General features: G+C 27.2%; 1 protein-coding gene across 1 annotated transcript in view; it reads right to left on the minus strand.

The window, feature by feature from the left end:
* LOC136082409 (uncharacterized) overlaps positions 1-27,849 on the minus strand; it is a 179,616-nt gene that overhangs the window by 80,280 nt on the left and 71,487 nt on the right. The window contains exons 16-20 of the mRNA XM_065801626.1: positions 27,436-27,542; positions 26,858-27,041; positions 24,580-24,673; positions 23,588-23,789; positions 2,083-2,122 (exon numbers count right to left, since the gene is read on the minus strand). Coding sequence (XP_065657698.1) covers positions 2,083-2,122; positions 23,588-23,789; positions 24,580-24,673; positions 26,858-27,041; positions 27,436-27,542 — 627 coding nt within the window. The remainder of the gene's footprint in view (positions 1-2,082; positions 2,123-23,587; positions 23,790-24,579; positions 24,674-26,857; positions 27,042-27,435; positions 27,543-27,849) is intronic.

Below are 27,849 nucleotides of genomic sequence, written 5' to 3' on the forward strand. Positions count from 1 at the left end.
ATACATATGAGAGAGTTCAGAATAAAAGAAAAACTATTACTGTCACATTACAATTGATTTAAATATAATATAGCTATATATACATACATATATATATACATATATATATATATATATATATATATATATATATATATATATATATATATATATATATATATATATATATAAATATATATATATAATATATATATATATATATATATATATATATATATATATATATATATATATATAAATATATATATATAAATGTATCCTTATATCGTAGTTGAAAGAAAATTTTATGGTAAAAGAAGTCTCTTTCAACAACATTTAAGTGACATCAAAAATTAAGTTATATATAGTTACATTTTAATGTCGTCTAAAAGTTAAAACAATTAAAATATGCGGAAGTACATTGACATTATTATTAAAGTACATAAGGTTTTATCGTTTTTTAAAAAACTGCAATAATATAGGTTAGAAAGTTTTATTAATGAACTAGTGTTTTTGTTTTTTTAAAACATTTTTTAAAAACATACATGGGGTGTTGCTAAATTGACTATCTTAAATCATGCAGCTAAAAGAGAATGCTGCTACATCAACTATCTTATAGGCTGCTGCAACAAGAAAGGTGCAACTACATGTATATATATGTATATATATGTGTATATATATATATATATATATATATATATATATATATATATATATATATATATATATATATATATATATATATATATATATACATATATATATATATATATATATACAGCATGCAAAATAACAGACTACATGAATTGATCAAAATTTCTGTTTTGACCTCTGAAAAAGAATACTTGCTGGTCGAGGTTGACTGGTTAAAAAAATCTGAGTTTTAAAAAATAAATTTATAATAAAAAAAAGTAACAACTAGGATGTATTCTTATTTTATAAGCATTTTCTGTAGTTAATTAAAATCATTCTTCTTCCTGTTGTTGTTGCTATTTTTTTCTCATTCAAACTTTTCATTAAATTTATTTTATTAAATCTCTTTGAAAAAACATTGTAAAAATTTTTGTAAAAAACATTGTAAAAATTAATGTAAAAAACATTGCAAAATTATGTAAAAAATTATGCAAAGTTATGTAAAAATTAAAAACCAGTAAATATTAATAACCTCTGAATTTAATATTTATAAGTATGTATAAAAAAATCAAACATTAACATAAAACAAGCATACTTTGATTTTATTTGTATTTTTTTGTAAACCAAATATTTACAAAATCCAAAAAAATTTTATAAACATTTTTATGATACAAATTGTAAAAAAAAAAAAATATATATCTAATGGATATTGATCAGCAACTGCTTAATAGTTTTGCTTATCATTATAGCATACAACTTTTCAGAAAAAGTAAAAAAAACAACAAAAAATAATGAAAGAAAAGATTGCAGAACCCTCAGTTGATGTAGCAGCACTCCTTTGCAGCAGCAGACTATAAGATAGTCACTATATGTACTGAAGCCCCCAACAGAAGGCAAAACAGTAGGCCGCTGGGGGCTTTAGTACATACATCAATCTACCTTTAAAGAAAATTGATACATCTTTATAAAAACACAGTATTCTATATAGTTTGGAAAAACTAGTAACACCTTATATAATTTATATAAGCTATAGTATATATATATATATACATATAAATATAATATTTTTTAATTATTCAACTCCCCAAGACCAAGAGAGCCACTACAGTCGAGGAGGTTGCTTTTTGTAGTTACAACCCTCTCTCAACTCTATAACTCCTAAGGAACCTTGACGAACAAGGCTGCTGCGGGGAGAAGCAAGTTGAGCGTGGTGCTGCCAGGGATGTGGTGGGGAAAGAATTCGGAACTTTTCCCTTATGAGGCGAGCGCTCTACCACTACACCACTACCACGTTTTATGTTTATATACATGTATATATACATAAAAGTGTGTGCGTATATATACATAAAAGAAAAAAATTACAAAATACTTAGTAAAACATTTAAATCTTTATATAAATTCATAAAAAATAATTTATGGAACAATAATATAAAAAACACAATTTTAATAGTGAAAAGTACAAAAATATACCTAAATCCAAGTAAGACATTGCTCCCATATAAACAAATCCCTATAAATAAAAACTAACATATATATATATATAAATATATATATATATATATATATATATATATATATATATATATATATATATATATATATATATATATATATATATATATATATATATATATATATATAAATCATTCATTTATTGTGATTTGTGGCAAAAACATAAGAGAAAATAGAAAATAAAAAGATTTAGAAAAATAAAAAAAAATGACAATGTGCCATTAAAGAAAAAAATGTTCTTAGTTAAATACAGAAATTATTATATTACAATATTATTATTAAAATACTACAACATCCAGACCCGTAAAACAGGTCATGGTTGGTCTGATACACACTTCCCCCTTATTCTTTTTTCGTTTTCAATAAATTACAGAAAATGGTAGAAAGTAACAATCTTAAATTATGCCACTGGCTTAAGATTATTCCATATTTCATTTGATCTTCTTTTTGAAAATTTTAAAGTTTTTCTATTTATGATCTACTGCAAATTTTTCTTTATTTCTTTCCAAGTTTTATAGTTCTGTTTGCAAAGTTTTTTGATTATAAATCTCTTAAATGAAATTTAAATTAAGCTCTACAGATATTTTGGAACGATTTAATACTTATTAAACTGATATTTACAGTATGGATGTGTCAAAAATTACAAAGCAAACTTTTCTTTTCTGAGCTCTGTAAAAAGATTGGCAAAAAAATCTTTTACTTTTTACAGATAAAAAATACTTAGTTTTAATAAAACTCCCTGCATTTTGAAGAAATTTCGATGCTTTTTTAAACAGAAGAAATGAATTAAATTTTATTGCTAATATCTTAAATAACACAGATATTTAACTTTCGAAGAAAACTTCATATTCTGAAATCAAATGTGTATAATAAAAACAAATCTTGTCATTGCAATATCTTATTGAGGTTGTTAAGATAAAATGTCATAACCATGACAAAATAAAATTTTTGTAACCAATTTCCATTGTTTAACTCCAGGTGTTTGAAAGCTATTAATCACAAAAAATGTTTTTAAATCAATACATAGTATCATTAACATAGTAAAATCAATTTTTAATTCTGATCTAACAATACAGTTTTCACAATGATAGCATTTTATTTTTAAGCATTACATTCAAAAGTTTACAGTTTTTAAATACAATGTTGACATTTTTGCATTTAAATTTTATTTACACACTTTAGCAGAACTAAGTCTGTGTTACTATACAAAGCAATACTATACAAGCAATACTATACAAATGACTCGTACTTTTTTTTCTTTTTAAGCTCCAAGAAGATCTATTGATTTATCACAAAGCACTGTGGAGGAGCATTTAAGCAGTAAGATCACACCTCCTTCCTTACCAATGTTGTTTATTAGGCGAGAGCGAGCATCAAACCAGGACCTCTTGGTTTGGAGCCAGAACCACTGCATTACGGATGCTTGCTTTATTTTAACATAGTTCAAGTCAACTTCAATATTTCATGGTATAGTAAAAAATATTACTTTAATTAATTAAATTTTGTTTCAATAAATTGTAGTATATATAACTTGGACAAGTTGAAGAGCCAAACAATTTGGATAAAAGAACCATATATGGTTTGTGAGCCATGGGTTGTCAACCCCTGACATACCATTTTTATTTTATTTGATATTGCGGGCAAATTTATTGACAAAAAATAAAAGGAACTGTAACCGTTAATATCTGCCTAATTTAGAATTATGTTAACGTCTGCCAACCAACTATTTATTTCAGCATTCATCCGGATCATATTAGGAAAATGTGGAAAATATTTAGCAAAAAATATCGGGAATAAATTTGTCATATTTTGCATTGAGCAATGTGAAACTTTTTTCAACTTTTGTATAGGTAATGACTGAAAAAGTTAAATAACAGATACTTCTCAAAAAACATATATTTATACTTGTGTTTAAAAAACATTTTTAACAAATCAATTAAAATATGTCTTGATTTTATATATCTTAAAACAAAAATTTAAAAATATCTTAAAAAGGAGGAATCAAGCTCATCTTATTATAAAGAAAATTTTTATAATAATCTTATAAAATCTTATTATAATAATTTTATGGATTAAAATAGTTACATGACTACATGTTCTTGTTTTCCAGCCTGCTGGAAAGCGGCATCTGTTATCCCAATTTTCAAAAATTCTGGAGAGCAATCTGATTCATCTTACGACATTAAAAAATTTAGATACAATTTCAATAATTTTTCAATAACACACTAAAAATCAAACTAAATTAGTCACACTAGTCTTAGGTTAAAAGATAACAAAATTAAAACATACAATAAAATCGATTTTGCTTTCTGAAGTTGCTCTCGGTAAAGCCTAAGTTAAAGGTTGTTTTCTGAATACGCTTAAGTCACTTCAAATTTCACTTTTCATCTGTCCCATTAGTCATCTTCCTATTATAAGTAAGGTTTTTGATTCCTTAATTAACCAAACACTTAATCTCTCATCATGAATCTAATAACTTACTTTCTGATCATCAATATAGATTTCGATCTTCTCGTTCTACAGCTAATTTGCTTACAGTAATAACAGATAGGTTTAATTGTGCATTAGATAAAGGTGGAGAGGTTAAGGCTATCGCTCTTGACATTTCTAGGGCTTTTGATAAAGTTTGGCATTGTGGTCTTCTCCATAAGCTTTCTTCTTATGGTGTATCTGGTAACATCTTTAAGAATATTGAATCCTTCCTTTCCAATTGTATTATAAAAGTTGTCCTCGATGGACAGCACTCTTCTTCTTTTCTGTAACTTCAGGGGTTCCTCAAGGTTCAATCCTTGACCCTATACTCTTTTTGATTTACATTAACGATCTTCCAGATATTCTCACATCTAAGGTGGCATTGTTAGCTGATGATACTACCATTTATTCTAGTCGTGATAAGAAACCAACACCCTCTGATTGCTTGGAGGGGGCATTTGAGCTTGAAAAGGATCTCACTTTTGCTACAGCATTGGGCTCACAGTGGCTGGTGAACTTTAATTCAGATAAAACTCAATTTTTTTCAGCAAATCGTTATCGCTTTAATTTAGATCTTCCTATATTTACGAACGGTGATGTACTCGATGAGTCACCTATTCTTCATCTTCTAGGATTAACTCTTACTTCCAATCTTTCTTGGAAACCATACATCAAATCAGTTGCAAAATTAGCATCTGCTAAGGTTGCATCTCTTTATCGAGCTCGTCACTTTCTTACTTCGGATTCTATTCTCTATCTCTATAAATCTCAAATCCAGCCTTGTATGGAATACTGTTGCCATATCTGGGGCGGATCTTCTGATGATGCCCTTTCTCTTTTAGACAAGGTGCAAAAATGCATTGTAAACATAGTTGGACTTGCTCTTGCAGCCAACCTCCAACCATTATCACATCGCTGTAATGTTGCTTCTCTTTCTCTTTTCTACAAATACTATAATGGGCACTGCTCTAAAGAGCTAGCGTCTCTTGTGCCATCTACTAAAATTCATTCTCGTGTTACTCGTCATTCAATTAAGTGTCATCCTTTTTCTGTGACTGTTCCTAAGTGCTCCAAAAACGCTTATTCGTCTATTTTTTTTCCTCGAACATCAGCTCTTTGGAATTCGCTTTCTTCATTCTGCTTTCCTGATTCATATAATTTGCAATCTTTTAAGTCGTCCGTCAATCGTTATCTTGCTCTACAATCTTCATCTTTTCTCTTTCAGTAACTTCCAACTATAATTAGTGGCCTTGTTGGAAGCAAAGATGTTTAAAAAAAAAAAAAAAAATTTAATAAAGATTGGACAGAAAAATTTGCATTTATTGAAAAAGAAAATAAACCAATATGTTTAATTTGTAATAAAGAACTTGCTCATAACAAGTCAGGGAACTTTAAACACCACTATGAAACTAATCATATGAATTTTTCCAAGGAATATCCATTAAATTTAGATTACAGGAAAAATAAAATCGAGTTGCTCAAAACGATAATTAACCATCAAATAAATGTTTCATCTTTCAGTAAAGAATCAATTATTACAACCGAAGCAAGTTTTGTTATAGCATGGAACATTGCAAAAAAAAAACATCCATACACTGATAGAGAATTTGTAAAGCAAAATATTTCAGATGTCCTCTTAGTTTTAGATCCTAAAAATAGCAAAATCCAAAGATTAATTTCACAGATTCCTATTTCTCCTATTTCTCGACATACAACTGAAAGAAGAATATCTGATTAGTGCTGATATTGAGCAGCAATTGTTGAATGACTTAAAAAACTGTGAAGCATTTAATTTAGCTCTGGATGAATCAATAGATGTTCAAGATAAATCTCAAATGGCAGTATTTGTTAGGTATGTAACATCAGATGTAATTGTGAAAAGACGAATTACTAGATTTGGTTGAGCTAAAAGATACAACTTGTGGAGTTGATATAAAGGAAGCTCTTGAAACCGTTCTAGTTAAAGCCAATGCACCTATCAACAAACTTGTTAGTGTTACTACAGATGGTGCACCAGCAATGGTTGGCAAACATGTTGGACTTATTGGTTTATTAAAAAGTGATCCTAAGTATCCAGAGTTCATTCCAGTTCATTGTTTAATTCATCGAGAACATTTAGTAGTAAAACATTTTAATTTTACAATCGTTCTAAAATCAGTGTCAGAAATTGCAAATTATATTCGATCAAATGCTAAAAATCACAGACAGTTTAAAAACTTTATTAATGAATTGGATCTTGCTGACAAACCAAATGACTTATCATTTTACTGTGCTGTACGGTGGCTTTCAAGTAGTGATGCTTTATATAAGTTTGTAGAATTATTAGAAATAATTTAATCTTTTTTGATCGAAAAGAAAATGACTTTTAAAATTCTTGATGATATGAATTTTTTGCAAGATCTTCTGTTTTTGACTGATATAATGCAACATTTACAAAGTCTGAATTTGTCTCTTCAGGGAAAAGAAAAAATTATATCTGATCTTGCTCAGACTATTTTCAGTTTTCAAAAAAAAATTATCCTTTTTCAGAAAGATCTTACTTTAAAAACCTTTAACCATTTTCCTCAAATGAAAAAGATGATTATTTCTAATCCTTTAATTCAGTATGATGATCATAAGATTGAATCATACAGGGAAAAATTACAGAATTTACTAGAAGACATTCAAAAAATGTTTATAGATCTGCATGCACTTAAATCATCTTTAGGATTTATATTAAATCCTTTTTTAATTGATATTATTAGTGATGGTTGTCCAATTCCATTAAACATGGTTGAAGAGGTATCTCAATTTGAAACAGAACTATTAGATCTCCAAGAAGATCAAAATCTTCTGATGCTGCATAAAACACTAACTTTATTGGAATTATGGAAGATGGTGCCTGAGGTTAACTATCCCTCACTAAAAAAATTAGTATAAAATTTATTTCAATTTTTGGTTCAACATACACGTGTGAATCTTTATTTTCCACTATGAAATTTGTCAAATCAAAGTGCAAATCTCACCACTGAGCATTTGTCAGAGTTACTTAGAACAGCGACTACAAGCTTGAAGCCAGATTTTAAGAGACTTGCCAGTAAAGTTCAGAATCTTAGTGTCTGATTGGAAAATTTATAATTGTTTGTAATTTTGTTACTTTTTCAAAAACTTATGATTGTGAATATGCTTCTTTTAACAATTCTATAACTTGTTTTCTAGTGTGAGTAAAAGGGAATCAGATTTTTATTTAACTTGATTGAAATGAATTTTTCGAAACACTCAAGATAATTTGAAATTTTAAACAAGCTTACATTTAAAGTAAAGTTTTTGCCCTTGAAAATTTTTTTTTTTTCAACTTAGACATAATAACTAGTAGTAAACATAAAATTTGTACACAAAAAGTTTTTTAGAAAAAGTTCTTCAGAAAAATTTATTTCTTTTCATAATAAATTTAATTTTCAACTTCATGAAGTATTTTAAAACACTTATTATTTATCTAAGATTTTTGCAAAAAAATCTTTAAAATAAGAATGCATCAAAATTTTCATAATGAAATTTTTAATGCGGCTCTTTGGCTCACGTAAGTATTTGAATGCGGCTCTCGTCCTAAAAAGTCTGCCCAGCGCTGATCTAGTTGATGTACACTATATAAAATAGTGATCAGTGTTGCACACATTATATAATGCGATTCATTTAACTATTCAATTTAATGTGGTATCAAAATCATTTGAGTTTGTAAATGTTATAAATTATTTGCGTAAAACAAAAAAAGAATACTACATTTACATAAGTTTTTACAATTTTTTTTTAAATTTACAAATCAAAAATTTTAATAAACATAAATTTTAATTTACTAAAACAAAATTAACAAATACAAAAATCAATTTTTTTTTAAATTTACACATTTTACTCAAAGTTACAACTTAGAGAAATTTGTCGCTTGGATTTACTTGCGAATCTCCCCCGGCCGTAGTTGTTTATTGAATTTAATTGTAAAATACAGTGAAAGTTTTTCTTACAAACATTTTATTTGACCAAAAAATTTACTCATAAAATATAGACGTTTTATTTGACTAAAGTAACGAAACCTTTTTTAACAACGCAAATTTTTTTAACTTTTTATCCATTCTATTCGAACAAATTTCCATTCTATTGAAAAACGTTTCGCTTCAAAGACCTTGATATTCTTGAAATCTTTGACGTTCAATTAGTAATTTCGATTTAAGTCAATAAAATAAAAGCGACAACAAAAATGCCTTCAAATAATGGAAAATACTATTTTAAAAAAATATATAACAAAATTCAATCAAAAAATATTGTAACGTTATTTGAGGAACATAAAGAAACAACAAGTGTGCAAAACTATAGTCAACAATGGAAATCAGTAGTAAGCAAAAGTCCTCATCAGCCTGCATCTATTGTCTCCTCATCAGTCTACATCATCAGTAAGTGAAAGTCCTCATCAGTCTAAATCAGTAGTAAATGAAAGTCCTCTTCAGCCTACATCAGCAGTAAGTGAAAGTCCTCATCAGTCTACGTCATCAGTAAGTGAAAGTCCTCATCAGTCTAAATCAGTAGTAAATGAAAGTCCTCTTCAGCCTACATCAGCAGTAAGTGAAAGTCCTCATCAGTCTACGTCATCAGTAAGTGAAAGTCCTCATCAGTCTAAATCAGTAGTAAATGAAAGTCCTCTTCAGCCTACATCAGCAATAAGTGAAAGTCCTCATCAGTCTACATCATCAGTAAGTGAAAGTCCACATCAGTCTAAATCAGTAGTAAATGAAAGTCCTCTTCAGCCTACATCAGCAGTAAGTGAAAGTCCTCATCAGTCTACATCATCAGTAAGTGAAAGTCCACACCCGTCTAAATCAGTAGTAAATGAAAGTCCTCTTCAGCCTACATCAGCAATAAGTAAAAGTCCTCATCAGTCTACATTAGCTGAAAGCGAAAATGATGTATACGCAGTTCCTTTAACTTCAGTTCTTGGAAAAAGAAAAACAAACAAAGTCACACCAGCACAAATACCAATCAAAAATGTAGATGACCTACGAAATAAAACAGCAGAAAAGTATGAGATGTTTTTTCCCGATTTTTTTTATTCGTCATCAAAACAAGGTTGGTTTTGTAAAGTTTGCATATCGTTTGCCCCTGGAAAAAAAGTAATCGTGCATTTATTGAAAACCCTGGCAAATTTGCAGATCACCCCTCGGAGCGTGCAAAAGATCACTTAAATACACATAGGCATACTATAGCTTTAAAAAATAAACAAGCTTTTGATGAAATATCTAAGCAAGACTCGAGTATCTGGAAAATGCTGCGTGAAAATACTCTTCCAAAAGAAACATTAAAAACAAGTAACTCTCACTTTGTTATTAAAACCTTCTTTAGAGTCACGCATTTGTTAATCAGGAAAAACTGGGCACATACTCATAATTTTTCAGACATTATTGAACTTATTGCTGCGTGTGGTTGTAAGGAAGTTAAGGCGCACGTTTTGTCTGGTCCAGCAAACGCAACATATATGTCTCCAAAATATATTGCAAAGTATATAAACATTATCTTTGATTTTGTCAAAAATCCTTTACTCCAGTCACTTAGAAGAGGTGGGAGTTTTTCTTTTTATTCGGATGAAACTTCTGACATTACTTCGATTGAACAGTTAACTATACATGCCACTTTCGAACACAACGGCATCGTTAAAGAATATTTTATAGGGATAGTTCCTTCAAGTAAGCTCACCGGTTCTAGTCTATCAGCTCCAAATGTTTTTGATGTTATTCAAAATTTTTTTAGAGCTAACAATATCTCATTTAAAAATGCTCGCTTTGCTTGTATGGACACAACAAGCGTCAATTCTGGTGTAAAAGGAGGTTTAAAAACTTACATTGAAGATGCTGTGCCACTGTGTGTTTGGATTGGGTGTTCAAGTCACAAACTTGCGTTATGTTTTAAACATATTTTGAAAGACTTTCCTACTATTATGGAGGTAGATATTTTTTTACTTAACCTATGGAAGTTTTTTAAATACCGCACACTAGCCATGCATTTGTTGCAAGAATGCTCCGAAATCTATGGAGATATCTAGAATCCATAGTTCCAGTGTGTCCAAGTGTAACTCGTTGGATTGCACACGATCGAGCTTGTTTAGTTGTGTTCAAAGGTTATAAACCAATTTTACAAGCTTTGTCAACATGTTACACCGAACGAAAAGAAGCAGAAGCACTTGGGCTATTTATGCAAGCGAGTTCACAATCTAACATTGCAACAATATTAATGCTCTTAGATGTGTTTGAAGCGATTCGCCCACTTGTGCTAGCACTACAAAGTTCGCAAGTAGGAATTAGTCTCAGCGACATTCCAACTTATGTCAATCAAGCAAATCATAGTTTAAATGATTTAGTTTCGGGTACTCGACGAAAGTATTTCACGGAAAAAAATTTTATTGAAATGAAATCAGCGACTGATGAAATAAATTTTTCGTTACCAGCCACAAGCCGATTAAAAAAAAATAAAAACTTTGACCTAAGTGAGTTTGAGTTAAACATTTTTAGATCTTTTGTAAATAGTTTTATAAGTGAACTAAAAAACACTTTCGCGCAAATGGAATTTTGGCAATCGCTTTCGATTTTTGACCCAAGACGATTGCCTAAAACACTCAGCCAACTTTCTAGTTATGGTGAAGAAAGCTTAGAGCAACTTATAGCTTACTATGGCAAACCAAAAAGCAGTAACAAATTTGGAGCATTACACGTTCCAGATATCTCAGAAACTGAGACAAAAACCGAATTTGAAAGTTTCAAAATTATGTTATTTAATAAACGCCGAGAATGGGAAAACAGTTTCGATATACGTATATCGAAAGAAAAAGATCAAGAGATAGTAAAAAATTTAATTAAGTCAAGAAACAATTTTACGCCTCAAGAGTTATGGAAAGTGATTAATAATGACCCTGTTTTGATAAGTGTTTATGCTAATTGTATGTTTTTGACTAAGTTACTCCTTATATTTCCTTTGAGTGTAGCTTGCGTTGGAAGATTTTTTTCAAAATTAAAAATAGTTAAAAACCGTCTTCGAAATCAGCTAAGCCAAAGCACATTAGAAAGCTTGATGATGATTGCAATAGAAGGTCCGAAGGAGTGTTTTGACGACGATTTGTTAGAGTACTTTGTCGACGAGTTAAAATGTAAAAATCCAAATATGAGAATTATGTTGTAAATTGATAGTTTACAACGTAAATCTCATATTTTGATTTTTTTATTTGAGACTACAGACTATTGGTGAATATTTATTGTTTGCAATTTTTTTCACGAACTATTCACGGTGATTTATTTGTATTCCAACTGTGTTTTTACAATTTTTGTTTGTTGCAATTTAAACTAATCTAAAAGTTCTGTTGAACAAATTTAAATTTTATACTTATAATAAAAAAAAGTAAAGGAATAAGAAAGAATTCTGTATTTACAGCCATACAAGGTTATTGTAGTTAATCTAAGAAACTTTTGAAATGATGGAGCTTTTTTTTTTTTTTTTTACTCACCAGCCGAGCTGACATCAGCCTAAATTCCCAATCTGATGGAAACGCGGTATAAATTTTATTCCTGGGTAACACTCTGTAATCTTTATTTGAATTTGTGGAAAAACCAAATCTGCATCATACGAAACATACATTATCTTGCTGCATTTTAAATTTCAACCACATTTTAAATTATAAAAATAGTAAGTTGCGATTCCATTGTGGAAAACGCAATAAAATTCCATAACATCACGCGCTTTTTCAATGATATGCATACATCAATGCTCAATGTGGCACACGTAATGTGGTCACATTATGTGAGGTATATACTTTAATAATGCACGAGAATAATTAGAAATAGCTATCATGTAGACCACATAATGTGGTCTACATAGTTATGCAACTTTGTGTGATATAGTTTTATAATGGTTTTTATAAATAACATAAAAGTGTGAAATTCTAATCTCAGTATATAATCTGATGATCAGTAAACAGTATGATATGTAAACCGCACTATGTGATGCTCGATTAAGTTTTTAGCTTCTCTCCAATCCAAAAAGGATTCGGACTATTATCTTTGTTTCTTTGAATTACATTTCCATTTAAATCTCCATTTAATACAATCAAAAACTGCTTCATGACCTATCTTTTTTATTTCAATTTTGTCAACTTCATCTAAATATTAATAGATAGTTAGGACAATGGGTGGGTTTCGCCGACCTTGAGTAATCACACTAACTGCTTTAATTTTTTATATGGAAAACGTGTGGTTTAGTTTTTATTTAGTTAAATTAAGTTAAAATTCAGTTAAGTTTAAGTTTTAGTGGAATTGTTTGTTTATGTTTATATTTAGTTTATACGATTTAGCATAAATAATCGTTTTATATTTAATTTAGTTTAAGAGGCTTACTAGATTAACTTTATATTAAGTTTAAATTTAGTTTAATTTAATTTAGTTTGAATTTATACGGTTTATTGCAAGAATTAGCTTTATATATAGTTTAATTTATATGGATTCGTAGGTTTTTTTTTTTTTTTTTTGTGCAGTTGTTAAGGTGCTCTCAGAAGTCTTATCACAGAGCACAGATTTATTTGCTCTACGCTTAGCTTAACTTAATTTATACTTAATTTAGCTTAATTTATTTTTAACCCAATTGTTTGATTTATTTTTAGCTTATATTTAACTTTGATTATATTTGAATATTGCGGTTAAGTGGAGTTATTCGTTTTAGTTTGTATTTACAGGGTTTGCACCCTCATTTTGACAATGGGTCATTTAATTGTGACATTGCATCAGTATATTTTTACAATGTTGCCATCAATATCGACACCGCTACACTTGAATTCGACTGTATTGAAATAGACAAAAAATAATTTATTAAAATTGGTTTGGGTAACATAATGAATAATTAAATACCTTTATTTCTTAGTTAAAACAAATAATAACAAATAGAGTTATAATTCAAAACAATAAATATATTATAAAACGAAAAATTAAGCGTAAAAAAGCTAAATCAACATTGTATAAAGTTATATCAACGTTGATCAAATTTTTAAAATACGTGGTATAATATCTGATACTCATCAAGAAATGGATTTAGCATTGATCCTTGTGAGGATTTAATACTCTGGTATATTATGTTTCAAAGGTATTAATGCTCATTCCTAGAAATCGGGGTCTCATCCTTAAAATACACGAGTAAAACTTTAGATCCACGTGCAATCCTTTTATTTTGAAACAACGATGACTAACTACTGAGAGAAAAATACCCTGACTTTGTCTCATTTTAAATCCTATATCACTGAGATATTTCCCGAGGTGGGGGTAATATTTTAATTAAATGAAATAAATATAGTTCAAATTTATAAATAAACAAATCTTAAACTTATAGATAAATCTAAAATTAAAATTAGTCACCATTTATTACTTATAAGTGTGCCCTAGCATTATTCTTATTCATAGGATGTAGGACTGTCAGGATAAATACATAAATATATGTAAACATACACACACACACACACACACACACACACACACACACGCACACACACACACGCACGCACACACATACAAATACACACATATATATATATATATATATATATATATATATATATATATATATATATATATATATATAGTATGTATGTATGTATGTATGTATGTATGTATGTATGTATGTATGTATGTATGTATGTATGTATGTATGTATGTATGTATGTATGTATGTATATATATATATGTATATATATATATATATGTATATATATATATATATATATATATATATATATATATATATATATATATATATATATATATATATATATATATATATATATATATACATCAACATTAAAACCTACACCAGAGGTGTAAATACATTGAAATAAAACTATGGGCAATAAATGATTAAAATAAATATCAATAAAAAGTTCACAGTCACACAAAGTAATGATAATTATTAAAAAAAATACTGGTGTCAGATACACCGATATTTTTTTACCGATGTGACATTAGAGTTTTGAAAAGAGCTGTTGGATTTGCTAGATAATCTTTTAAAAGTTATATTAATTAATAAGATTCAGCTATAATCAAAGGTCGATTTAACTATAATCAAAGATATTTTCTAAAAATAATGTGATATGCTATGGGTCGGATATTACGGGGATATTACGGGGTCGCATGGTTTTTACTAAATAAAAACTCGTTCTATTTATAAAATATAATAATAATATGAATAAAAAAAATAATTTGTTTAAAAAACATTTATACAAGGTATAAGAAAAAATAGTTTTTTTATTATTTTTTAGGACTGAGTGCTTCTCGATTATATATCAATTATTTGCTGTCTATAACTAAGTCATTTATAAACTCTAGCATTTTCACGCTTATGTGAAGAAAACATTTCACACCCTTCGTTGTTTTTTCTGGCTCTCACTTTTTTTTACTTTTTCTTACTCTTCATCTTATAGGAAGGTTTTAATACCCAGCTTTGCCTCCTTTTCCTCCTCGGTTGTCAGATCGGCTGAATATATTTTGTTGTATTTCTTTTTTAAGATAAGAGAATAAAAAGTTTACCTTAACAACTTTCAATTTTACGTTTAACCTTCATTACGTATATATTCTTACGATTTTTTAAATTATAAATTTGGAGACATCAAATTTTTTTTGGATAGACCCCCTAAAAAGCAGTTGGGAGTTTACAATTGAGTATTATTGAGACCTTACAAGCTTTACAACAAAGTAAAGGAGTTTTGAACAATATAAGGGAACTTTTAACCGCGTGGCAAATATAAAGTCTTAAAAGATTATTTTAATTAAGATTAGATTAAGAGGAGGTCAATAAATGGCGTATATGAGATGGGGGGCAGGTGGTCAATTAGTAAAGAGACACTAAATTTAAAAAAATAACATAAAGTGCTATGTTGGTAGGTTTACATATTATAAACATTTTTATTTTGGTTTTTGGATAAAAAAAATGAAAATTAAAAAAAAGTCCCAATTTACACTTTATATTCTATTTTTAAATTTTGAATCTATTAAAAAAAAAAAAAAAAGCAATCTGATTCATCTTACGACATGAAAAAATTTAGATACAATTTCAATAATTTTTCAATAACACACTAAAAATCAAACTAAATTAGTCACACTAGTCTTAGGTTAAAAGATAACAAAATTAAAACATACAATAAAATCGATTTTGCTTTCTCAAGTAGCTCTCGGTAAAGCCTAAGTTAAAGGTTGTTTTCTGAATACGCTTAAGTCACTTCAAATTTCACTTTTCATCTGTCCCATTAGTCATCTTCCTATTATAAGTAAGGTTTTTGATTCCTTAATTAACCAAACACTTAATCTCTCATCATGAATCTAATAACTTTCTGATCATCAATATAGATTTCGATCTTCTCGTTCTACAGCTAATTTGCTTACAGTAATAACAGATAGGTTTAATTGTGCATTAGATAAAGGTGGAGAGGTTAAGGCTATCGCTCTTGACATTTCTAGGGCTTTTGATAAAGTTTGGCATTGTGGTCTTCTCCATAAGCTTTCTTCTTATGGTGTATCTGGTAACATCTTTAAGAATATTGAATCCTTCCTTTCCAATTGTATTATAAAAGTTGTCCTCGATGGACAGCACTCTTCTTCTTTTACTTCTCTTACACTCTTTTCTGACAGCACTCTTCTTCTTTTACTTCTACTTACACTCTTTTCTGTAACTTCAGGGGTTCCTCAAGGTTCAATTCTTGACCCTATACTCTTTTTGATTTACATTAACGATCTTCCAGATATTCTCACATCTAAGGTGGCATTGTTTGCTGATGATACTACCATTTATTCTAGCCTTGATAAGAAGCCAACACTCTCTGATTGCTTGGAGGGGGCTTTTGAACTTGAAAAGGATCTCACTTCTGCTACAGCATGGGGTTCACAGTGGCTGGTGAACTTTAATTCAGATAAAACTCAATTTTTTTCAGCCAATTGTTATTGCAATAATTTGGATCTTGCTATATTTATGAACGGTAATGTATTGTAGTCATCTACCCATCATCTTCTAGTATTAACTCTTACTTCTGATCTTTCTTGGAAACCGTCTATCAAATCCGTTGTAAAATTAGCATCTGCTAAGATTGCATCTCTTTATCAAGCTCGACACTTTCTTACTCCAGATTCTATTCTCTATCTCTATAAATTTCAAATCCAGCTTTGTATGGAATACTCTTGCCATATCGGGGGCGGATCTTCTAATGATACCTATTCTATTTTAGACAAGGTGCAAAAACGCATTGTAAACATAGTTGAATCTGCTCTTGCAGCCAACCTCCAACCATTATCACAAAGCTTGCAGCCTTGTTGAAAGCGAAGATGTTTAAAAAAAAAAAAAAAAAACATAATCATGGCAAAAGGTAAAAAAAATAAAACATCTCAAATAAAGTTAAAAAACAGATTTTTTCAGAAAAAATTAATTGAAATATCATTTTTGAAATAGGATCAATTTTGAAACAATTTTCCTAAAAAAAAAATGTTAACTATAAAATCTCATTCAAAGAGCAAAATTATTAACAACAGTAAAGAAAATGGATTTGGGATTTAAACGAATTTTATTAATTTAAATGATTTTACAGAATCATTTTAAATGATTTTACAGAATCATTTAAAACTTATATTATTTTGTTAATCCAACTTTTGAAATTTTATATTAAATTTTTTCAACAATATAAGTTTTTAAAAAAACCATACAATTTAGAGTTTCTTACTAATTTGGTTAAATAATGCAATAAAATAATGTTCAAATAAATAAAAAGTATAAAAGATAAATAAAAAGTACAATTAATAACTAAACATACATACAACTTGTGTTTGCGAACAATGAACTTTTGAAATAAAAGTTTATTGTTCGTAATCTAAAGATTAAGAAAATTAAAAAATATAACCTTCTGAAAAACAAGCATTTAAATGCTCCTGTTTAACATGTTGATCAACTCTGTTGATCACGAGAAAAACACAACTTTTTGTTATATACATCAACTTCATCTAACGTTTGACCTTGACTTTTATTGATTCCCATTGTGTATGTATATATATAAAATATATTTTTCTATATATATATATATATATATATATATATATATATATATATATATATATATATACACACATATTTTTCAACATCTTAACTTCCAACAAGGTTGCATGCAACCACTATAAGAGTTGGAAGTTGCTGGAAGAGAAAAGATGAAGTTTATAGACAAAGATAACAATTAACAGACAACTTAAGATTGCAAAGTATATTAATCAGGAAAACAAGATGAAGGGAGGGAGTTTTAACGGACTGATGTTTGAGGAAAAAAACTAGACAAATTAGAATTTTAGGAACACTTTGGAACAGTCACACTAACAGGATGAGATTTAATTGAATGAAAAGTAACACAAGAATGAATTTTAGTAGACGGCACAAGAGACGCTAGATCTTTATAGCAATGCCCATTATAGTAATTATAGAGAAGAGTAAGAGAAGCAATGTTACGACGATGGTTGAAGATGGCTGCATGTTTACATTGTAAACATTGCATGCATGACATGCAATGTTTACAACGCGTTTTTGCACCTTGCCTAAAAAAGAAAGAGCATCATTGGAAGATTCGCCCCAGATATGGTAACAATATTCTATATACGGACGGATTTGAGCTTTATAGAGATAAAAAATAGAATTCTGAGTAAGAAAGTGGCAAGAATGATAAGGAGATGCAACCTTAGCAATAATTTTGCAATCAATTTGATATATTGTTTCTAAGAAAAATCAGAAGAGTTAATCCTAGAAGACAAAAGGTAGATAACTCATCCGTACAATACTGTTCATAAAAATAGGAAGATTTAGATTGCTGCAATAACAATTAGCTGAAAAAAATTAAGTCTTATCTCAGTTAAGGTTCACCAGCCACTGAGAGCCCCATGCTTTAGCAGAAGTGAGATCCTTTACAAGCTCAAATGCCCCTTCTTAGCAATCAGAGAGTGTTGGCTTCTTATCAAGACAAGAATAAATGGTAGTATCATCAGCAAACAATGCCACCTTAGATGTGAGAATTTCAGGGAGATCTTTGATGCAAATTAAAAAGAGTATAGGGCTTGGGATAGAACTCTGAAGTAACAGGATATGAAGAAGAGTGCTGTCCATCAAGGACAACTTTTATACTATGATTGGTAAGGAAGGATTCAATGAACTTAAAGATGTTACCTGATACGCTGTACGAAGAAAGCTTATGGAGAAAACCAGAATGCCAAACTTTATCAAAGGCTTTAGAAATGTCGAGAGCAATAGTCTTAACCTATCCACATCTATGTAATGCACATTAAAATCTATCAGTTATTACCTCTAACAAATCAGCAGTAGAACTCTGATAAAGACTTGTTAAATAGTTTTGAAAGTATAGACAACAGCTCCAGAGAACACTTCTGCAAGACTATAACAGGTATATTGTATGTAGGAAATCACTTTAGATACATAAGCTGGAGTGATGCAAACATCAAGCGATGAATCAGCCTGTTTGTCTGCTATATCAGATAGAATACAACTAGTGGAAACAAAAGATGATATTGACGAGAAGATCTTAGCAAATAATTCAGCTTTGTCTTCAGGTGAGGCAACAAAATCTGAACCATACAAGAGAGGCGGAATAACAGATTTGCCCTTATTATAGACACTGTTAAAGGTTCTCCAGTCACGAAAGCCTAATTTTTGAGATAAATACAAGATTTTGTGACCTGAGAATAGCCACAGCCTATTATGTTATTAGGCATAAAATAATGCTATAATACAACTATTAAAAGATAAGTTATAATAAAAACATTAAAGTTTAATGAATTTCTAAATAAAAAACCAGCTATCTTTTAGACGAAATTTTGTTACCAAATAATAAGATATTGTGTTGCTAAACTTTTTCGAAAGTTATCTTTTGACTGTATTGCATGAATCTGTGAACAATCCTTACAATTATTACTTAATCATTACAACTACCTAAAAGCTGACTAAGACTCTCCATGATTTTCTTTGTGATGGCCCTTAAGTAGAAACCTTTAGTTTTCCTGCTGAAAAATTTTCTTCTAATGTAACTGCTTGGATTCAGACTAATATGGAAACTCTTATTCCCTCTTGGCAAATCCAAGTCAAGCCTCACTCTTCTCCATGGTTTTTCTCTCATTGTGTTGCTGCAATTTCCAATCATAACCATTACTTGCATATCTATCAGCAAAACAGTTTTTCAGAAAACGCACGTCTGTTTACTATTGCTAGAAATCATTGTAAAAAGGTTTTGCCTAATGCCACAGCCTGCTATTCTCAGGTCACAAAATCTTGTATTTATCTCAAAAATTAGGCTTTCGTGACTGGAGAACATTTAACAGTGTCTATAATAAGGTCAAAATATAAAGAAAATATTATGCTACAGCTATCTAAATACAGTCAAAATATAAAGAAAATATTATGCTACAGTTATTGTTTATGTTTTATATGAAATAACTTCGTTTTTTTTTTAAATTATGTCAATATCTTTAACTCCCATACAAAAAGTTCAAGCTATCTAAAGAAATGAAAGGGGACAGAAAAATGGTTTGAATTAACCAAGTTCGAGTTATCCGAGGTTCAACTTTACCAGAGAATTTTAATAGTAATCGTTTAGACAATATAAGGGACCAAATGAAACAGTTCAAGATAATAAAAGTTCTAGTTAACAAGTGTTTGACTTAAGGGGCAAATTAGATGATCGCAAATCGAAAATTCCGTAAAAATTTCTGGTCTCAAATTTTCAGTTTTTTGAAAACCATACATGTGCATTTTTGTTTCAACCACAAGTATCATTTGTCATTTTCATATCTGATTTTTTTTAAAAAAAAAATAAATAATAAAGTAATAACAGGAAAAAAAAAAAAAATAGATTAATCAATTCAATATCGAGGAATTAAGATATTATTTACTCAAAGTAAACTGGAAACAACTAAGAAATTTTAAAGATGCTAAACAAGCCTATGAATTTTTTTACAAGTTTTTTTAATGCGCTCGATAAAGCGTTTCAAAAGAAGGATATTAAAATCAAGCTTAAAAGCCTACAAAGCATTAATCCAAACTTTGGATAACAAAGGAACTTATTAAATCTTCTAAAAAAATACAAAAACTATAAAAAAATACTTTAAAAAAAAACTTATTAAACAAAATAAAATTTAGAAAAACCTGGTTGAAAAAAAAAAGCTTAAAATAATTCACAACAATCTCTCATGAAACCCATATATACAACTCATTGAATCTCTCTGCAATCCAGAGAACATCCTCTAAGGCTGCCATTTTTCAACTTTTATTTATTATTGACTTTTGCTTGTATTTTTCTTACTCTCGATTTCAATCTTTTATTTTCTACAAATCTCTACACCTCAACAAATCTCTACACCTCAATAAATCTCTACACCTCAATAAATCTCTACACCTCAATAAATCTCTACAACTCTACAAATCTCTACACCTCAACAAATCTCTACATCTCAACTAATCTCTTATTCCTCCTTGTATTAAATACTGTTGTCATATTTGGGCTGGTTCTTCTTTTGACGCTTTTTCTCTTCTAGACAAGATCTAAAAACTTATTGTAAATGTAGTTGGACCTGCTTAAGCCATTTACAACACTATATTGTTGTACCTAGAATATCTTGTGCCATAAATCAAAACTGATTCTTGCTTGACTCATCATTCAGTTGCATCTTTTTAATTTATTCTTTCATTTATGCTCTAAAAACTTTTATCTAGTTTCTTTTATCACACATGATTTAAAACTCTCTCCCTCATGGTATTTTGACATAACTCAATTTTTTTAGTCTGCTGTAAAGTTAAATATATATATATATATATATATATATATATATATATATATTTATATTTATATATATATTTATATATTTATATATATATATATATATATATATATATATATATATATATATATATATATATATATATATATATATATATATTATTTAGGGTTGTAAATAATATATATATATATATATATTATTTACAACCCTCGGAAATAGGAAACATGATATCGGCAATAATTTGCCGACCTCAATCTTTTAGAGGTCGGCATCAGGTCAGCAAAAATTATTTGATACAATGGTCTTACCATAAAATATAGAAAAGAGGTCGCCAATTTTTTGCCGACCTCAAACACTTACAGGTCGGCAGTTAGGTCGGCATTGCCGAATGCCGACCCTAATTCCAAGGGTTGATATATATATATATATATATATATATATATATATATATATATATATATATATATATATATATATATATATATATATATATATATTATATATATATATTTAGTACACACATGCAACTATAAAAGCTTTTCAATCTTTTTTTTGTCAATCTTTTATGTATCAAGTATTTTAAGTAAATTAATTTTTAAAAATTATTTTTTATAATTAAGCTACTTTATTTAAGTTGTTTTAATGTTTCCAAAAGTCACTGTACTTTTTAATGTCAAATGATAAAAAACACATAAATGAAAAGTAATATTTTTACCATGTATTTTATTGCATATTCTAATTTACATTACTCTGGAAATAGCTGACATCTTAAATTTATTGCTAGTGATATATTTTACTTTTTTTTTTAAGACCACACTGTTTATTAATTTTTAATAAAATTAAAGCACATTTTAATTTTGAATTTGTTTAATATTTTTTTTAAATCATTTCATTATTTACACAATGAAGAAATCTAACATTGCTCTTCAAGAAAAAACTGTTTTTGATTCCTTAACTTTGGTAATTCTCAAGATTTATATAAATGTATACAAAGTATATAAAATTGTATTCAATTTTTTTTTTAAACTATTATTAAGTTAAACTTTGAATGAATGGAGTTTCAATTGCAATTCTTATGTTTTGCAGATAGACCACCCACCAATACTACTGATATTGCTTTTAAACAATGACTTTAAACGTGTTATTTTGAAAGATAAAGAAGAATAACAGTTATACGCCATAAACAATAAAAATGGCATGAACAGTCTTCTCTGTTTAAAAATACCAGCACACAAAAAAGCGCTGGCAGGATGGTCAATTTTAAGTTAGCCTGTGCAATTTAAAAAAAAAAAATTTTCTGCTGTTTAAATTAAAAATAAAAATTGCAAAAAAAAAAATGTTTTGAATAAATACTAGATAAAAAATAATTAAAAAAAAAACTGGTAAAAGAAGACCTTATTTCATAAAAGTTGAAAAAATGAACTAAAAAGTTTTGTTGCAATTTAAAACAAAATATATTTAATATTTTGGCAAGCGCTTTAATATGTGCTCGTGGTTCTGAATATGTAACAAATAAAGATATGAAGTGACTTAGATAGAAATCTTCTTTGACAATGGCACAGTAATGAGAGTGATGTAATGTAAGTTAAATATATAGTGTCAAAATAACAGTAGGGTAAAATATAGTGTCAAAAATATAGTAATTTAAAAATCGAGTTGATATCAGTATGTTGAAAAAAAGCAAAATATAAATACCCCTTTTACCTTTATGACATTAAAATAACCATTATATAAGAGCGATTTTTTATGTTTTGCTTCTATTTTTTAAGTTCTGTTTTGTAGATATTATCAAAGTGGACATTTATTTCAAATTAAATACAATATAAAAAAATCAAATATTTAAAAAATTATATAAAAGTATATTAAAACCACTAATAACATATAAAAATAACGATATACGAAAATTAATGTCAAACTTATAGTGGCTAAATAATTTATTTTTCTTTATAAGTAAAAATAATAATAATAATAGTAATATATAATAAAACAAAAAAACTTAAACCATTTAAATTTAAAGATTTATGTTAAAATCTTTTTAATTAAATAAATAAAAACTGATCTTAAAACTCTGTTACTATTCTAAAGTATGTAAACAATTAAGTAAAATTTTTTAATTAAGTAAAAGTTTTTATGCAACTTACACTATCATTAATCACAGCTCGATAACATATACGAAACTTTCCAATCAAACTTAAATGAATGTAGTTTGTCTGGAATGTGATATTTTCTTCACCTTTAGCAATTACAAGCTGATTCTGTTCAAGTGTAGAAAGAAATTTGAATGTAGTGTTACTGTTATTTAAACAGTAGTTAAAATTTTCTTGAATGTCAAATTCATAATGGCTAAATAATTTAATAATGATTAAAAACAATGACAACTTGAAAATAATTTAATGACTAAGAATAAAATAAAATTAATAGTAAATAATAAAATTCAAATTTAAATAAATTTAAATCACATTATTTTGAACAATGTTGATTACATGTATTATTATATTTATCACTATTATTGTTATTATTATTATTATTTGTATTATTATTTCTATAATAAATATTATTGTTTACCACTTGTTATTATTATTAATTTATTTCTTATTAAATCTACTTTGCATATTGTTAAATCTACTCTGCATATTGTTCATATTATATAAGTTGTTACAGCTGTGCCAATACTTTTAGACACATGCATTATTTTAAAAATTTTAAATGTTTTTTACATGTAATTTACAGTGTCTTTTTTTCCAGTTAGCAAATTCAGTTTTTATGTTTTTCATAAAATCCTGACTTAAATGTTGTTATAAGTGCTGGCTTGCTTGAATATCGAATTCATTTTTAATAGTATATAATTATAAAAATATATATTATAAACAGTATATAGTTAAAAACCATATAAACTATAAAGAAGTTTTTAAGAGAATAAAATTCAATGCATAGTAAAAAATAAATGAATTTAAAAAAATATGGAAATGAGTATAAATTGTTATTTGTTTATTTATCACCAAGTAAAAAGTGTTATGATTTTAATTTAAATCTTTATAACAACTTGTGTTTTTTGGTGATCAAGATTGCATACCATATTATGTTCTGAGATATATATTTACAACTGCCTTAATAATTGCAGAAAAAATCTAACCTGATTGGCCCAGTAAAACTTGGTACTGAATGTAAAACAATGGTTCTTTGTTCTGAATTCTGATTTTCAAGTTTTAATAAAGGAGCAAGCGGCTCTTAAAGATAAAAAAAAAACATTTTAATATTTACATAAATCTTTATCTTTTAATACAAAAAATAAGAAGAAAATTCCACTCAAACATATTGATGGAAATATTTATAAGTAAAATTGATAATATAATTACAAACTTAGTCAATACTCTATAAAAGTTTTCTTAAAAAAAATTATAATCAAATGTTGAAGTTGAAATAGAATTAAAAATTAAGTTTAACAATATGCCTTGATGAAGTTTAATAATATGTCTTATTGAAATTTTATGATTACATATTTAGCTGCAGAAGAACAAAAAAAGGAACACGTTTGTTATCTTTTTTATGTCTAACTTTTTTTGCTTGCAAAATGAAAAATTTTTTAATTCTTTAAAAATTTATAAATTTTCTTTTTTAAATAGTACTTTTTTTAAGTAGTAACAATACTGAAATGAGAACAATATAAAAGTTTAAAATAAGATCATTTTTATGTCGCCACTTTATTAAATGTTTTTAAAACTAGATACAACAAATAGGAAAAAAATGTCATTTTTAGTTATTTATACAAAAAGAAAACCTATTTATTAAAAATCATATATATAAAAAATATTAGGAAAATCTCTAACAAAACGTAAAGACAAAATGTTAATTTCATTACGAATACTATTTATTAATCATGATAAGATTAAATTTTTTTATAAAATTTATTATTGATTGTATTATATTTATCATTATTTATTATATTAATTTATAATTGCAAAATATAATAAACTTTTAAATATATTTTCTTAAACTAATTTATATGCAGTAAAATATAAAATATATAAAAATATAGGGTAAAAATATAGGGTAAAGTTGTCTAATAATGCTGGGGGCTTATAGCGCCATTTTATTTTTCAAAGTTAGCTTATTGAATTTTTTGTGACGCCATTTAGAAACCAATGTCAGACCTACTTAGATAAATCATTTCTTAAATATTAAACTATATATTTTGAGACCCTTTGTCCATTTTATTTAAGTTTTGAGTCGTTCACATTTATTCTATACAGTGTAGAGAGCATGATTTTAGACCAATATATTTTAATCATTGATCAAGTAAGTATTGAATTTATTAATTATATATATAATATAATAAATAAATTTGATTAAACATTGATCAGTTTGAATAATATATATAATAATTCATAAAAATCACACAAAAAAAAATTGTTACTTTAGTTATTTCATATTTGCAATACATTATTTTATTTTTAAAAATATGTTCACAATGTAAACAAACAAAACCATTTACATAAAACGTGGTATTCTGGGCAATAATGCCAGACAGCAAACGCCTAATAATGCCACATGTTTAATTTTGATTTTCGATATCGAGGTTTTGTATAAATGTATTTTAATTGCTCTCAAAGCCTGTAGTTTACTGTTATTTAATGTTTTTTGATCTCAAATTTACTGTAAACTACTTTTAATGTTTTTAATGTTGAAGTTTTAAAAATGAAACAAAAAACACATATTTGAATTCTTTAAAAAAAAATATTTAAGTTGCTGTGCTAACTGCATCAGTTAAAGTAAAAATGACTGTTTAGGCAATACCATTTCCTTTGAAATGAACTTTTGTTATTGTTATCTGTTCACAACCAAAAAAAACAACTATTAAAACAAAATGGGAAACAGAGGATTTGAATCTGGTTATCGAGAAAGGAAAGGTCAACAAAACATAAACTAGATTGAAAATGCGATATTTCCAAAACAGTAGAGGCTGAGTTTAAACAGAGAGTATTTGCAAAGAAGGGTGTACATCATTTAGCAAAAGCGACTAAGTGAATAGATTATAATTATTTGTAATAAAAAGTTCAATGAATATTATGATTTAATAAATTCATTTTTAATCAAACCTTAAACTTAACTGCATTATGAATAACGAAATATAAAAAAATTTGTAGGTAGCGTTATAGGACACATATGAGGTTTAAATCACTATTAGTACTTTTCTTCAAAAAATGATATTTCTATAAAATTATTTCAGTAGAGAGAAACAAATCTATGATAATTCAGCTAAACAATCATACTAGTTAATAAAAAAATATTTTTTCAAAAATGTAATATTTACATAATAATCAACAAAATATAAAAGGGTCTTGTTATTAGACTACTTTACCCTATGTAAAAAAAAAGAATTCATAAAAATAATAAATAAAAAAAAATCAAACCATCATAGGGCAATGTAATATTAATCATGGATGATGGACCTTTAACAATAGTTTCTGCATTTACACAAATTGTGTATTTTGTACCAGGAAAAAGTGATAAAATTGTTACTTTAGTAGAGTACACAACTATTTCCCCAGTGTGCTTAAAAGATAAACTATAAGCCTTGAAACCACTATAAACAACCTATAAATTTAGAAAGATAAATGAAAACTTTTTAAAAAGTATTTTTGATATTTATTTATGTAGTATATTATCGGTGATATAACCCTCATTTAATAAAAAAAAATTAAAATATATATTTCTAACTGACTTGGGCAATTCAAAAAATAACAAATTGAAAAAAATTATATGTTCTATATTTATTGCAAACAAAACATTCAAGAGAATACTTAAATAGATTTTTCTCTAAAAGCAATTATTATTATTATCATAAATTCATTTTTTTATCAAACTAACATAATTTTTTTCTAAATTAATTTAAACTTTGATTATCAATTTTATTATAAATATTATTTCTATTTTTACTATAAACATTATCATAATTATTATTATTAGTATAAATCAAATAAGTGAATACAGTGTAACTTCGAACAATGCCATTTAATTGCCTTGGTTTTGTCCATTCTAATTTAATACTTCTAGTAGAGCTAGCATGACCAATAAGATCTTCTGGAACACTTGGGGCTAAAAAAATAAACAACAGTATAAATAGCAGCAATGAACTAATTGGTTGCTTATTAACAATAACTGTGTTAATGTTCAATCAATCAATTAAGTGATTGCTTATTAACAATTGAATCGTTATTAATAACAATATAATTCTTAATAAACAATCAATTAATTGATTGATCATAACAATAACATTGTTATTGTTTTTATTAGCAACAAATTAATTGATTGATCATAACAGCAACAATGTTATTGTTAATAACCTTGAATAATATAATAAACAAATTAATAACCAACGACAACTAATGTAATATAAATTATT

This window comes from Hydra vulgaris, chromosome 07 (assembly GCF_038396675.1).
Source record: "Hydra vulgaris chromosome 07, alternate assembly HydraT2T_AEP".
Taxonomy (NCBI): Eukaryota; Metazoa; Cnidaria; class Hydrozoa; order Anthoathecata; family Hydridae; genus Hydra; species Hydra vulgaris.